Source organism: Schistocerca americana, chromosome 4 (assembly GCF_021461395.2).
Source record: "Schistocerca americana isolate TAMUIC-IGC-003095 chromosome 4, iqSchAmer2.1, whole genome shotgun sequence".
Taxonomy (NCBI): Eukaryota; Metazoa; Arthropoda; class Insecta; order Orthoptera; family Acrididae; genus Schistocerca; species Schistocerca americana.
This window is the reverse complement of record NC_060122.1, coordinates 112,582,300-112,598,333: the sequence shown is the minus strand read 5'-3', so window position 1 is coordinate 112,598,333 and position 16,034 is coordinate 112,582,300. Positions and strand designations below refer to the sequence as shown.

Sequence of the window (16,034 nt, the reverse complement as noted above, 5' to 3'; positions counted from 1 at the left end):
ACGGATATCAACTGCGTTTTTTTTAAAATATGAATCCCATTTCTTATTATATATTCCTGTAATACGTAAAGAATTTAGTTGGACCACTTTTTTCGCTTTGTGATAGATGGCGCTCTAATAGGCACAAACGTGTAAGTACGTGGTATCTGCTTCGTGATACATTACCCGTGTTAAAATGGACCGTTTACCAATTGCGAAAAGGGTCGATATTGTGTTGATGTATGGCTATTGTGATCAAAATGCCCAACGAGCGTGTGCTATGTATGCTGCTCGGTATCCTGGACATCATCCAAGTGTCCGGACAGTTCACCGGACAGTTACGTTATTTAAGGAAACAGGAAGTGTTCAGCCACATGTGAAACGTCAGTCACGACCTGCAACAAATGATGATGGCCAAGTAGGTGTTTTAGCTGCTGTCACGGCTAATCCGCACTTCAGTAGCAGACAAATTGCGCGAGAATCGGGAATCTCAAAAACATCGGTGTTGAGAATGCTACATCAACATCGATTGCACCCGTACCATATTTCAATGCACCAGGAATTGGTTGGTGACGACTTTGAAAGTCCTGTACAGTTCTGCCACTGGGCACAAGAGAAATTACGGGACGATGACAGATTTTTGCACGCGTTCTATTTAGCGACAAAGCGTTATTCACCAACAGCGGTAACTTAAACTGGCATAATATGCACTATTGGGCAACGGAAAATCTACGATGGCTGCGACAAGTGGAACATCAGCGACCTAGGCAGATTAATGTATGGTGCGGCATTATGGTAGGAAGGATAATTGGCCCCCATTTTATCGCTGGTAATCTAAGTGGTGCAATGTATGCTGATTTCCTACGTAATGTTCTACCGATGTTACTACAAGATTTTTCACTGCATGACAGAATGGCGATGTACTTGCAACATGATGGAGGTCTGGCACATAGCTCGCGTGCGGGTGAAGCGGTATTGAATAGCATATTTCATGACAGGTGGATTGGTCGTCGAAGCACCATACCATGGCCCGCACGTTCCCCGGATCTGACGTCAGCTGATTTCTTTCTGTGGGGAAAGTTGAAGGATTTTGCTATTGTGATCCACCGACAACGCCTGACAACATGCGTCAGCGCATTGTCAATGCATGTGCGAACATTACGGAAGGCAAACTACTCGCTGTTGAGAGGAATGTCGTTTCACATATTGCCAAATGCATTGAATTTGACGGACATCACTTTGAGCATTTATTGCATTAATGTGGTATTTACAGGTAATCACACTAACAGGATGCGTTCTCAGAAATGATAAGTTCACAAAGGTACACGAATCACATTGGAACAACCGAAATAAAATGTTCAAACGTACCTACGTTCTGTATTTTAATTTAAAAAACCTATTTGTTACCAACTGTTCGTCTAAAATTGTGAGCCATATGTTCCTGATTATTACAGAGCCATCTATCACAAAGCGAAAAAGTGGCCCAATTAAAACATTCGTATTTCTTTACGTACTACACGAATAAGTAATAAAAATGGGGGTTCATATTTTTAAAAAAGCAGTTGATATCCGTTTGGCGTATGGCAGCGCCATCTAGCGGGCCAACCATAGCGCCATCTGGTTTCCCCCTTCAAGCTAGACAAGTTTCGTTCTTTGTAATTTTTTCGTTTGACGCTTATTTCGTGAGACATTTGGCCCGGTCACGATCAATGGACCGCCCTGTACACATTGATTCGTCATGTTTACACATTTGCAGCTCTCAGGCGCTAGAGGGCTCCCAATTGTAGGGTGTAACATCGCGGTGTGTAAAGTAAGTATGTCTTTGGGTGGAAAGCAGCGTGCTGTAATCGAGATTGTCGGCCGCAGTGGCCGAGCGGTTCTAGGCGCTACAGTCTGGAACCGTGCGACCGGTACGGTCGCAAGTTTGAATCCTGCCTTGGGCCCGGATGTGTGTGATGTCCTTAGGTTAGTTGGGTTTAAGTAGTTCTAAGTTCTAGGGGACTGATGACTTCAGAAGTTAAAAGTTTTACGTACGTCTAAGTTCTAGGGGACTGATGACCTCAGAAGTTAAGTCCCTTAGTGCTCAGAGCCATTTGAACCATTTGTAATGGAGATTCGAGTTCTAAGGGTTCCATACCAGACACGGGCGCTGCGACATCTGCCACAATCCGACACTTTGGCTTCACTGTCGTCACTCATCCTCCTCCATACAGTCCCGATGTGGCCCCACCCGATTTTAATCTGTTTGTAAAACTTTAAAGTACATCTTCGAGGACTTCAATATGATAGTGATGAAGGGGTGCAAGCATAGGTGCTTCTGTGACTCCGTCAACGAAGTTCAACATTTTACAGTGAGAGTTCAGTTGTTGGAAGAAATGCGTTCGTCGCCAGAGTGATTATGTTGAGAAATAAATACATAGACATGAAGAATAAAAATGTGAAATGTTAACAACGTTTGTTTTATTTAAAAAGCTTGACAATTTTCACATAAAAAAGTTGGAGGCACTAGTTTTCAGCACGTGCTCGCATGTTTAAGATGTAAAGCGACTACAGAGAGTGCTTCCAGTCATCCGACACAACATCAAAAAATACATTTTTACTCGGCGTTAGAAAGATTGTTTCAGTTCCCTTTACTGACGAGGAAAGAGCACAAGAATACATAATACGAAGTAGACTGCGCTAAGACGCAGCTAACAAGAACGGGACACGCAAATTATGCGGCCCTCTAAAGAAAAATGTTAAACGAGCCAAACGCTGTCAAACAAGATGTCGCGACGAAAACAAATCTTCCGTTGCGCTTATGTATAAAGAAGTGACGGCATAGCCAGATGTTTTCTGAGAGGAAAGGTTAAAGTCTCGGTTCGGACTAATAATTTTCTTGGGCACGCCTTGAAAAGCAGACAGAAGTTACAGAAGGTTTAATACAATGAATCAGCAATCTACAAAATCAGTTGCCGAAATTGCAACAGCAGACATATCCGCTAGATATGAAGACTGTTTAATGTACCCCGCAAAGAACACTGAGACCACCTTCTAACCGTATGACATTCGAACGCAACGAAGTAAACCGTAGGAGAAATTCAGGAGAGCATGAGTGTAGCCCTCATATCAGATGAAGATTCTCTGTGAAAAGTGCTGGAGGCATTGAAAATATTTACGAAAAAGAAAAGAAATCCAGATAATCTATTAAATGAGGAGAATAAGTTCAATCTGGGGGGTTTTTCTGCTTGTTCGATGAAGTAATATAGAATATTACGCTAGTATGTTGTTAGTACATATCTTTATGCCTCGCACGTTCCCAGTCGGATTTGGTATCTTCCCTAACTGTACTCTGATCATACACCTGGCCAAGGAACCGTGGTATATGGCGACTGCTTTTTAGTGGTCAGGCTACACTAATCGACAAGTTTAACAAGAGTACATCTGTACTGTAGTTTACCAATAACTCAAACAGATACTGTAAAGTTCATCACACATTATGCTATATTTTAATGGTTACCTCTCTTATTGTTGCTATTAACACATATTTACCTAACTTCCTGTCTGTTTTCAACCTAAAATATAAAATCTCATCTAGGGCTTCGTTTTTATTTCGTATGGTCTCTCACATATCTGGATTATTATTTGAGCTAAGTAACTAAGTGGATGATTTGCTGACTCAGCTACAGGTCCCCTCACATAATCACTTCCCATCCATCTATTAACTTCCTGGCTGGCCGTTGTGACCGAGCGATTCTAGGCGCTTCATTCCCGAACCGCGCTGCTGGTAACAGTCGCAGGTTCGAATCCTGCCTCAGCATAGATGTGTGTGATGTCCTTAGGTTCGTTAGGGTTAAGTAGTTCTAAGTCTAGGGGACTGATGACGTCAGATGTTAAGTCCCATAGTGCTCAGAGCCATTTGAACCATTTATTAACTTCCTCTACATCTCTCACTATATAGGTAGGTGGTTTCCAAATTCAGTAGCCTCAAGACACAGATTGCTGTGACAACTACGTTGAAGGGCTTAGATGCGTAACACATATTCTTCATCTTCTTCTTCAGGGTTGTCGTCTATTACCTAATGTGCGCTACCCGTCTGTGAAATGTGTAAACTTTTTTTTGTGTGTTATCGTATATTTTAACTAGTTGTGCATCGTATTTTCTGAAGTAGAAGGTGGGGAACAGCTTAGCATTTGGCTAAACGAGCGTGGGAAACTACCAAAAAACCACACTCAACCTTGCCACTGCACAGGCCACGGTCGTTAATCCGCACCACAGATTCGATATGCGTGTGATACACTTTCCTGTTTCAGATGCTAGCACGCTGCCATTAGCGTGGCGATCCGAAGGAACCCGATGGTAGTCTGCGTGGCGACTGACTGTGCTGTCCAGCGCAGCACAGCTGCACAGTGAGAATGGTTGACCCACCAGTCGGTGAAGTAGTACTGTAGCACCAGCAGTGTGTCATGCACATGTCACCTGCTCTGCATCATTTTCAAACAATTTTATAGAAACTATTGGTGGGATAACTGTAAAAGATTTTGTTCGCAAACAGTGCTTGGAAAGAACATGCTTATGTCTACCCGACAAAACAAAAGTTGTTTAAAAAATATTGTTGATCATTGGACATTTTGTAGAAGAATAATGTCTGATGGTTTCTGTGATGCCAAAAGTGAAGTAAAATCCGGACCTAAGGCCTGTAGAACAGATGTGACCCAGACTACAGAATGCAGTGCTCAATGAACCTCATACATGCAACAGAGACCTTATTGCATGTGTTCAATAGGAATGGAACTCAACTCATTCCTGGAATGACAACAATGCTTGCAGGAGTTTTGACAGATGAGTTGAAAAATGTCTGCTTAATCGGAATTCCATACAAAATACTTAAAAAAGCAAAAAGATGACTGTCCAAACCACTCATTGAAATGTAGAAACGAATTTTTATAAAATAAATTGTGAAATAAAAATATTCTTAAAGAACATTACAGAGATTCCATCAACCAAATATATATAGTAATTCTCATTCAGACAGTATTACCGTTTTGTAGATCTAAAGCTGAGAACACATTGATCTGCAGCAATCTACTTGTCCAGGTGAAAATCGAAAACCAGTATCTCTGACAAACTGTAAGACATTTGAATGGAAAAGGTTCACTCCTTCACTCTCTACAGGAATAGGCACAAAATGTTGGCGTGCTATTTGCTGTGAATTTTCTTTTATTTAATTTTTTTGTGTTTTATAGTTTGCTGAAGTGCAGAAAGAAAATCATTTAGTAAGATTCAGTTCCAACTATTCACTAGCAAAACTTAAGTTGCAGCAGAACAGACAACTTATTTTCACCCAACATTTTAAATTTTTCTCCTTTCAGAGAGGTGTCTTCAATGATGAGGTTTCAGTAACATACTTCTGTCCTAACAATAATAAATTTTACTTCTTTTTTCGAAACATAACAGAGTTTAAACTACTTAACTTAAGTTTTAATTGTGGCAAATGCTAAATCATTGTCTTTGATTAAACAAGTAACTGAGGACAAGACAGGTTAATAACTTATAAAACAGCTCATTGTTGGTTTAAAACAATTTGTAATCTCTTCACCACGTTATTGCATATCCACACAATTTCTCTTTTGAACAGCCATTGCAAGCCCGTAAAAAACATGGTTCTATTGAAAATCTGTGAATACTTCTATTGTTACGTATTTGCAAAAATGCTTTTACCTTTATGTGTTACCATTTGCCAAAAACTCAATGTGATAGCTTGAACCATTTATGAAGTGTGATGGATATTATGAATAATTCACTACAGCCATAATGTTTGCGCGCACAGGTGGAAGTGAGTGTGATAAATAAGATCCAGTTCGTCAGATTGGAGAAAGAAACAGACCTTCTCTGAAGTCTATCTTTAATGATCTCGTTGTTGATGAGATGTTAAATCCTAATAGTCCTTTCTTCTTCCTTTCAAGTTTGCAGAAACAATCATGATGTTGGTTACATTTTGTGTATAGCAACTTCTATCCTAATGTGTACAAAACACTAACTCAAAAATTGGCTCTAAGCACTATGGGACTTAACATCTGTGGTCATCAGACCCCTAGAACTTAGAACTACTTAAACCTAACCAATCTAAGGACATGCAAAAATGCTTTTACCTTTATGTGTTACCATTTGCCAAAAACTCAATGTGATAGCTTGAACCATTTATGAAGTGTGATGGATATTATGAATAATTCACACATATCCATGCCCGAGGCAGGATTCGAACCTGCGACCGTAGCAGTCATGCGGTTCCAGACTGAAGCGCCTAGAACCGCACGGCCACACCAGCCAGCACACAAACTCACAGCGACTTCTATTTTTTGTTACAAACTATTCGAATTTTCTACTGTCACTTACTTACTTTCGAAGTATAGCAGTAACTATGAGCAGTAACACAAAGAGAGGCAGTTTACCATGAAGCTGACATATAAGGGTATAAGTAAGAAAAGAATTCGTTTTATAACAAATAGTTTTCGTAAAATCGTTTGCGAAAGACTGAAGACCAGTTGACGGGCACCAGGCTCGAGCTTGGCCACCTGCTGTGTGGCCGGTGCTTGTAAACTGTGGTTAGTGCTGCCACGCAACTGGCGCTGTGTGCTGCCCCATGGGATAACACGGGGATATTCTTCATGCTGTTTCATGCGACCTCCTGGTTCTATGCTATGCTACATGAACCAGTCTAAACACTGAGATGCACACATCTCATCTATCTCATATATCCCTTGACTCCGTCATTTTTCTTTGCCACTCGATTTCTGTTTTCAAATGTTGGAAGTCATTTTATCCCTGTATTTTCATTGGCAGCTGTGTACCTGTGTCCTTCCCATGCCCTTGTCCTACAAGTTCACCCACTGACTGATATGAGTGAACGTGAGTTCTCATGAGAGTAGCCAGTATCTGTTTGCTAGGGCAGTCTTGCGTATAGTGGCAGCTTATGTGGAGAGGCAGAGAGGTTTAGCTGGGCCGTCAGAGCTGGTGTATAGCAGATAACTGCTGTTACATCGGCAGCCAGGTCCCATGGGTATCTCTGGTGGGTACACCCCACCACAGTGCGAGCATACACAGTTAGTGCTCAGTCTGTGCTACATACACTTTGCTGGAAGAACTGGGTGAAAATGGGCATATTTTAGGAGTCTGTAGATGGTGTTGTTTGAATTAATTAGTCATAAAATTTAACCATTTTTATTTCAGTTTTTTGTATATTATGGGAAAATCATGTTAATTATAGTAGTAGTAATTTCGTGTGTGTATTTAGCGTTGTTTTTGCATTTTTGGTAGTGCATACATTGTGTGTGAGTTAGGTTCACATGTGGCAGAGTAGAAAAAGTTTTACTGGCTCTGAGCACTATGGGACTCAACTGCTGAGGTCATTAGTCCCCTAGAACTTAGAACTAGTTAAACCTAACTAACCTAAGGACATCACAAACATCCATGCCCGAGGCAGGATTCGAACCTGCGACCGTAGCGGTCTTGCGGTTCCAGACTGCAGCGCCTTTAACCGCACGGCCACTTCGGCCGGCAGAAAAAGTTTTACTCTCCCACATAGTTTGGTGGAGTCATTCTCAGGGTATAAAATAAATTCAATGAATGTAATAGGAAGTAGTGTAGAGCTGAGTTTTATGGACTTGTAAATCAATCGCTTCATTGAGATACAATGCTACGTGGTTGGTCGTAGGATTTATGTCCATCCCTTGTTAACTTTTGATTAATCTTCACACGTTCAGTGTGTAAGTGATGTCTGTAGAAAATTCCAGACTTAAATCGGTTTTCTCTGTGCAAATAATGGTATGTTCCACCATGTGTTGCTCAGAATGCAGCGTACTGTATTCTTTATTCATCATTACATCAATCTGCAGAGAAGAATGAATCTTATAGGCCAAACGACTTTTCATTACTTGAACTTGTGTAATTTAACAGATTTTAGCAGTTTGCAGGCTTGCTCAAATTGATTTTATTCCTTCATTAATTTTTCAGCAAAAGCTCATACTTTCAGTGTTCATGTGACACTTGTGTGCAATACTAAAGTTAATTTCAATTTTATCATGGAAAATATGGCATTTATTTGTGTGGATAGTGGCATGTTTCGACCATGAGTTGCTCAAAACACGCTGAAATTCATTTCTCTATTGTTCATTGGATAGACTGGAATCCACAAGTTACAGTGAATGTCTATACAGGAAGATCTTTTTCTTGACTTCTGCTTTCTGTAACTCAATGAATTTTTCGTGGTTTGCGCCCTCTTCAGGGTTGATTTACTATTCTTTCAGCTGAATAAGTAGTGGGGTTGATTTAACTATGAAGTAGGGAGCAGGCCAATGAGTTATACTGATCAGTGCACTTTCATTGTGTATATTTGATCCATCCTTAACTTGTTTGGTTAATAAACCATCCAAAACACAATTTCTGTGTAACAGTCCTGTCCCTATCCTTAATATATTTGTGGAGGAATGAGATAAAACATGAAACTTCCTGGCAGATTAAAACTGTGTGCCCGACCGAGACTAGAACTCGGGACCGTTGCCTTTCGCGGGCAAGTGCTCTAACTGAGCTACCGAAGCACGACTCACGCCCGGTACTCACAGCTTTACTTCTGCCAGTACCTCGTCTCCTACCTTCCAAACTTTACAGAAGCTCTCCTGCGAACCTTGCAGAACTAGCACTCCTGAAAGAAAGGATATTGCGGAGACATGGCTTAGCCACAGCCTGGGGGATGTTTCCAGAATGAGATTTTCACTCTGCAGCGGAGTGTGTGCTGATATGAAACTTCCTGGCAGATTAAAACTGTGTGCCCGACCGAGACTCGAACTCGGGACCTTTGCCTTTCGCGGGCAAGTGCTCTACCATCTGAGCTACCGAAGCACGACTCACGCCCGTTCTCACAGCTTTACTTCTGCCAGTATCTCGTCTCCGCTGCAGAGTGAAAATCTCATTCTGGAAACATCCCCCAGGCTGTGGCTAAGCCATGTCTCCGCAATATCCTTTCTTTCAGGAGTGCTAGTTCTGCAAGGTTCGCAGGAGAGCTTCTGTAAAGTTTGGAAGGTAGAAGACGAGATACTGGCAGAAGTAAAGCTGTGAGACCGGGCGTGAGTCGTGCTTCGGTAGCTCAGTTAGAGCACTTGCCCGCGAAAGGCAAAGGTCCCGAGTTCGAGTCTCGGTCGGGCACACAGTTTTAATCTGCCAGGAAGTTTCATATCAGCGCACACTCCGCTGCAGAGTGAAAATCTCATTCTGGAAACATCCCCCAGGCTGTGGCTAAGCCATGTCTCCGCAATATCCTTCCTTTCAGGAGTGCTAGTTCTGCAAGGTTCGCAGGAGAGCTTCTGTAAAGTTTGGAAGGTAGGAGACGAGGTACTGGCACAAGTAAAGCTGTGAGTACCGGGCGTGAGTCGTGCTTCGGTAGCTCAGTTAGAGCACTTGCCCGCGAAAGGCAAAGGTCCCGAGTTCGAGTCTCGGTCGGGCACACAGTTTTAATCTGCCAGGAAGTTTCATATCAGCGCACACTCCGCTGCAGAGTGAAAATCTCATTCTGGAAACATCCCCCAGGCTGTGGCTAAGCCATGTCTCCGCAATATCCTTTCTTTCAGGAGTGCTAGTTCTGCAAGGTTCGCAGGAGAGCTTCTGTAAAGTTTGGAAGGTAGGAGACGAGGTACTGGCACAAGTAAAGCTGTGAGTACCGGGCGTGAGTCGTGCTTCGGTAGCTCAGTTAGAGCACTTGCCCGCGAAAGGCAAAGATCCCGAGTTCGAGTCTCGGTCGGGCACACAGTTTTAATCTGCCAGGAAGTTTCATATCAGCGCACACTCCGCTGCAGAGTGAAAATCTCATTCTGGAAACATCCCCCAGGCTGTGGCTAAGACATGTCTCCGCAATATCCTTTCTTTCAGGAGTGCTAGTTCTGCAAGGTTCGCAGGAGAGCTTCTGTAAAGTTTGGAAGGTAGGAGACGAGGTACTGGCACAAGTAAAGCTGTGAGTACCGGGCGTGAGTCGTGCTTCGGTAGCTCAGTTAGAGCACTTGCCCGTGAAAGGCAAAGGTCCCGAGTTCGAGTCTCGGTCGGGCACACAGTTTTAATCTGCCAGGAAGTTTCATATCAGCGCACACTCCGCTGCAGAGTGAAAATCTCATTCTGGAAACATCCCCCAGGCTGTGTCTAAGCCATGTCTCCGCAATATCCTTTCTTTCAGGAGTGCTAGTTCTGCAAGGTTCGCAGGAGAGCTTCTGTAAAGTTTGGAAGGTAGGAGACGAGGTACTGGCACAAGTAAAGCTGTGAGTACCGGGCGTGAGTCGTGCTTCGGTAGCTCAGTTAGAGCACTTGCCCGCGAAAGGCAAAGGTCCCGAGTTCGAGTCTCGGTCGGGCACACAGTTTTAATCTGCCAGGAAGTTTCATATCAGCGCACACTCCGCTGCAGAGTGAAAATCTCATTCTGGAAACATCCCCCAGGCTGTGGCTAAGCCATGTCTCCGCAATATCCTTTCTTTCAGGAGTGCTAGTTCTGCAAGGTTCGCAGGAGAGCTTCTGTAAAGTTTGGAAGGTAGGAGACGAGGTACTGGCACAAGTAAAGCTGTGAGTACCGGGCGTGAGTCGTGCTTCGGTAGCTCAGTTAGAGCACTTGCCCGCGAAAGGCAAAGGTCCCGAGTTCGAGTCTCGGTCGGGCATACAGTTTTAATCTGCCAGGATGTTTCATATCAGCGCACACTCCGCTGCAGAGTGAAAATCTCATTCTGGAAACATCCCCCAGGCTGTGGCTAAGCCATGTCTCCGCAATATCCTTTCTTTCAGGAGAGCTAGTTCTGCAAGGTTCGCAGGAGAGCTTCTGTAAAGTTTGGAAGGTAGGAGACGAGGTACTGGCAGAAGTAAAGCTGTGAGTACCGGGCGTGAGTCGTGCTTCGGTAGCTCAGTTAGAGCACTTGCCCGCGAAAGGCAAAGGTCCCGAGTTCGAGTCTCGGTCGGGCACACAGTTTTAATCTGCCAGGAAGTTTCATATCAGCGCACACTCCGCTGCAGAGTGAAAATCTCATTCTGGAAACATCCCCCAGGCTGTGGCTAAGCCATGTCTCCGCAATATCCTTTCTTTCAGGAGTGCTAGTTCTGCAAGGTTCGCAGGAGAGCTTCTGTAAAGTTTGGAAGGTAGGAGACGAGGTACTGGCACAAGTAAAGCTGTGAGTACCGGGCGTGAGTCGTGCTTCGGTAGCTCAGTTAGAGCACTTGCCCGCGAAAGGCAAAGGTCCCGAGTTCGAGTCTCGGTCGGGCACACAGTTTTAATCTGCCAGGAAGTTTCATATCAGCGCACACTCCGCTGCAGAGTGAAAATCTCATTCTGGAAACATCCCCCAGGCTGTGGCTAAGCCATGTCTCCGCAATATCCTTTCTTTCAGGAGTGCTAGTTCTGCAAGGTTCGCAGGAGAGCTTCTGTAAAGTTTGGAAGGTAGGAGACGAGGTACTGGCAGAAGTAAAGCTGTGAGTACCGGGCGTGAGTCGTGCTTCGGTAGCTCAGTTAGAGCACTTGCCCGCGAAAGGCAAAGGTCCCGAGTTCGAGTCTCGGTCGGGCACACAGTTTTAATCTGCCAGGAAGTTTCATATCAGCGCACACTCCGCTGCAGAGTGAAAATCTCATTCTGGAAACATCCCCCAGGCTGTGTCTAAGCCATGTCTCCGCAATATCCTTTCTTTCAGGAGTGCTAGTTCTGCAAGGTTCGCAGGAGAGCTTCTGTAAAGTTTGGAAGGTAGGAGACGAGGTACTGGCAGAAGTAAAGCTGTGAGTACCGGGCGTGAGTCGTGCTTCGGTAGCTCAGTTAGAGCACTTGCCCGCGAAAGGCAAAGGTCCCGAGTTCGAGTCTCGGTCGGGCACACAGTTTTAATCTGCCAGGAAGTTTCATATCAGCGCACACTCCGCTGCAGAGTGAAAGTCTCATTCTGGAGATAAAACATGTTATTAGTAAAATATGGCATAATATTCTGTTTCTTTGGTGGAAGAAATTGAGGAATGTAAAGTTATCAGCTGCATTTTTCTAGCTCAATTGTCAGATTCAAGTCATACATGTTGGACAGTAAATCACTTAACAAAGTAACGAGAATTAATACATGAAAATGACAGTTTCGTTGATAATGAGACTAAAATATAAATGTGTTATGCATCATTAATCTTAGAAAAGTAAATGATACAGGAATTTTTATTTTGCTAATCTTGTCTAGAATGGGACACTTAGTTGGTGGATGCTAAAAATACTTGTGTTGTTTAAACTTATGAAGACGAGATTCTACTGCTTGTCATTTTTTGAACTGACACCTTCTGCCAAAATCATACCTTCGTAACTACCTCTAATCTTTTTTTTGGCTGACCATCTCAGGATACACTGTTTTATTCAGAGTAGTAAGTGTTTAACTGTATACAATTTATTCAGTGTTTTAGTTTAATGGAAGTATTGCATTAATAAGATAATGTGTACTTACTAGTTTAAATACATCTGCTTGAGAACAGACACATTCTTAATTGGTTCTGCATCAGGTGTAGTGGTCCCGTCAGCATCATCACAGCAAGGATGCTTCAGACTGAAACAAAAAAATAAAATAAAATGGAGATGCACATCACTTCTTAATTTTGAGATGAGAAAAAGGATAAGGATATGATGCTTGCTTTCCCTGTGGGGAACTTGTTCTGATCGTTAACTCAGTGGATTAAGCATCCTACATACCAAATGTGTATGGTGTAGTGTCATGATAGTGAGGTTGATGACATGAGAATAGTGAGAGGATGAAATCTGCTGCTGACAAAAAGGGTACCACCTCACCCCCTGTTGCTGCTGAAAAATAGTTCATTAGTAGTAGGGACGTGAGAAGGCACACATAGCTGCTGTTGGTGCTGTACCACTATCAACTGGGCCAGTCACCCTCTCTCCATGAGTTGCCATGGTCAGTACAGTGTGGTATGGAATGGTACAGATGTATGTATGATCAATGTGCTCAACATTCAGGTCATCACTATACCCAATAACTTATTTCGAGATGAATATGGCCAAAACATCTCTAATTGCATTCTAAAACTAATCTGTACCTGCAATGACATAGTCTGTAGCATTATAAGGTCACTATCATCTACATGTACAAAATGCATAAACACAACAAAATATTCTACACAACAACCTATGTAGAGGGTTTGTCAAAATAAAAAATGCTATAACACAGAGCACAATCTTCTCATCAACATTGTTCAAACCATAAGCTATGTACTGTTAACATGTGGCATTCAGAAATGTGTACACTGTGAAATAGTGCATCCACTTGTCTCAGCAAGCACATGTACATCACAGGAGACTGCCACACCCAGAGACATGATAGCATTACTGTTTTCCACATTAGTGGGCAAAGGGAGGAACATTGCGACTGGACCATTGGCGTCAGCGCCATCTGAGCGTGTTGTTTCTTAACCTTAGCTCTTGTCCATGCCACTGGCTAGTAGTCTTCTTGCTGTACGGCAAGGTGGCTGCATGTACAGCTACAGTAAACTGTGCTACGTATTCTCTGTAAAGGCTACGCCTGTGGCCTTATTTTCCCAAGTTCGCACATGGCGTCTGACTCAGCAGAATGACGTTCCTTTCCCCCTGCCTCTTTGGACAGTGAGGTATGAGGGACACAGTGGCAATATTACGTCTCCTGTGCTGCACTGCAGTCAGCATTGTATACGGGTCTTCCTTTGGGTATCCTGGCCTGAGCAATTTTAATGTCCGCCGCAGAGCACGGAACTGGATCCCAGTTGCTTGGCAGAGGGGTTTACAGATGCGAGCGCTGGTAACACCACCGCGCCGCGGCGCCACACACCATTCTGCTATCCAACACACAGTTCTGTTGTCCAATTGGAGCTCGCAGCTGCCCTGTGATCTCCGTCGTGCAGCGACAAAGGACTCGCTTCGGTCTCTTGATCTCCGCTTTCACTACGTTTCTTCTCTCTTTGTTTATCTGTAGTGTCGTGTGCACTTGTTCGTTTCCTTGTTGTTTCTCTTTCTGTTCGCACTCGGCGAGTCGTTGTCGATGGCCCCAAGCTGGTCGGCGCAGCCTCAAACTTCCCGATATTTCATCAAATTTAGGTAACAACGTGCATCACAAGTAGCAAATTCGCTTCGTAAGTGACTCGTGAGACTGCGTCCAGGGTATATCATTGAGTAATGGATGGTACGCCTTCTTTAGATCATCAGTGTGAGCTACAACAAAATTGCGATGTTCAGGTAAAATTAGAAGAGACGGCATTTCAAAATGTGGTTTGGTCTATAACTGTTACCTCGACGGATAAGATAACTGCTGTAACACTGTCATCATCAAGTCCTGGTAAGATGTGCTTCGATGGAATCCCAACACCACCGTTTGCGTTAGATAGATAAATAAGTACTCAATTAAAGAGTAAGCAATGTTGTGGTACATCTTTTCCGCTCGCCTGCCGATACACTGAATCCTTGACAGTGTCCTGACATTCAGAAACAAATGGTTGTCGATGCAGCATTCGTTTTTTTCTACTAAGCACCCACTATGGCGGATCCCTTCTGGGGGTTACCTTATCTGAGTTGCAACGCAGCTGGGAAAGTGTTAGGTTTAAAGACAAGTAGTGATTCGCTTCTCATTCAGCAGAATCAGTGTCAGCAGGGTCGGGCAGGAGAGCAGGATGGTCAATGGTGGGGAATCACCACGTCGTTCACTGAAGTGGTTATTAGCATCTGTATTTAGAACACGCAGCTCTTCCGATAAGTAGAGCTCTCCACAACTGACCCATATGGATCCAATGACGAAGATGCGCATATATTACACTGGTGTCCAAGACTTTTACAAATCGCACTTAGGTGCCTGGCAGAGGGTTCATCGAACCACCTTCACATTAATTCTGTGTTATTCCACTCTCGAACAGGGCGCGGAGAAAAAGAACACCTACATCTTCTTCGTGGGCGCTCTGATTTTTACTGTGATGATCGTTTCTCTCTATAAAATATTTTCGCATTCGGAAGAGGAAGTTGGTTATTGAAATTTCATGACGAGGTCCCGCCGCAACGAGAAAGGCCTTTGTTTTAATGACTTCCACCTCAAAACCAGTATCATGTCCGTGACACTGCCCTTCTCTCAACTTTCTCGATGTACTGAACTTTCTCACATTTCCTGTGTGTTCTTTCCAATTTACGATTTAATTGTAATTCCTAGGTATTTAGTTGAATTTATGGCCTTTAGATTTGATCGATTTATCGTGTGACCGAAGTTTAACGTATTCCTTTCAGCACTCATGTGTCTGACCTCACACTTTTCATTATTTACCGCCAATTCACAATTTTCGAATCATACAGATATCTTTTCCAAATTGTTTTTCAATTTGTCCTGATCTTCTGGTGACTTTACTACACCATAAACGACAGCATCATCTGAAAACATCCTAACACGACTGCTAGAGTGGCTCCTAAATCGTTCGTAGAGATACGGAACAGTAGAGTGCCTATTACACTGCCTTCTGGAACGCCAGATATCACTTCCTTCTTACCCAATGACTTTCCGTCAATTACTACGAATTGTTGCATCTGACAGCATATCACTAATCCAATCGGTGCATAAGCCTTATGGAAATCTAAAACACGGAATAAATTTCAGATCCGTTGTCGACAGCACTCAAAATTTAGTGTCAGTAAAATGCTACTTGTGCCTCACAAGGACGATGTTTCGTAAATCCGCATTGACTATGTATCAATAGACCGTTCTCTTCGAGGTAATTCATAATGGTCGAACATGATATATGCTCCAAAATCCTGCTGCGTATAGACGTTAATGATGTGAGCCTGTAATTTAATGGATTACTCCTACTACCTTCCTTGAATATTGGTGTGATCTCTGCAACATTCCAGTGTTTGGTACGGATCTTTCGGCGATCGATCGGTTCTATGTGATTGTAAACTATGAAGCTATTGCATCACCACACGCCGTAAGGAACGTAATTGGATACAATCTGGACCAGAAGACATCTTTTTAATAAGTGATTTAAGTTGCTTCACTACTCAGAGGATATCTAGTTCTAAGT

General features: G+C 43.2%; 1 protein-coding gene across 2 annotated transcripts in view; it reads right to left on the bottom strand.

Moving 5' to 3' along the window:
* The window catches only part of LOC124612906 (inositol 1,4,5-triphosphate receptor associated 2-like), a 191,308-nt gene that overhangs the window by 16,823 nt on the left and 158,451 nt on the right, over positions 1-16,034 (bottom strand). For both annotated transcript variants that reach the window (XM_047141380.1, XM_047141381.1), the window contains exon 10: positions 12,446-12,544. In XM_047141380.1, the coding sequence (XP_046997336.1) occupies positions 12,446-12,544 (99 nt within the window). The remainder of the gene's footprint in view (positions 1-12,445; positions 12,545-16,034) is intronic.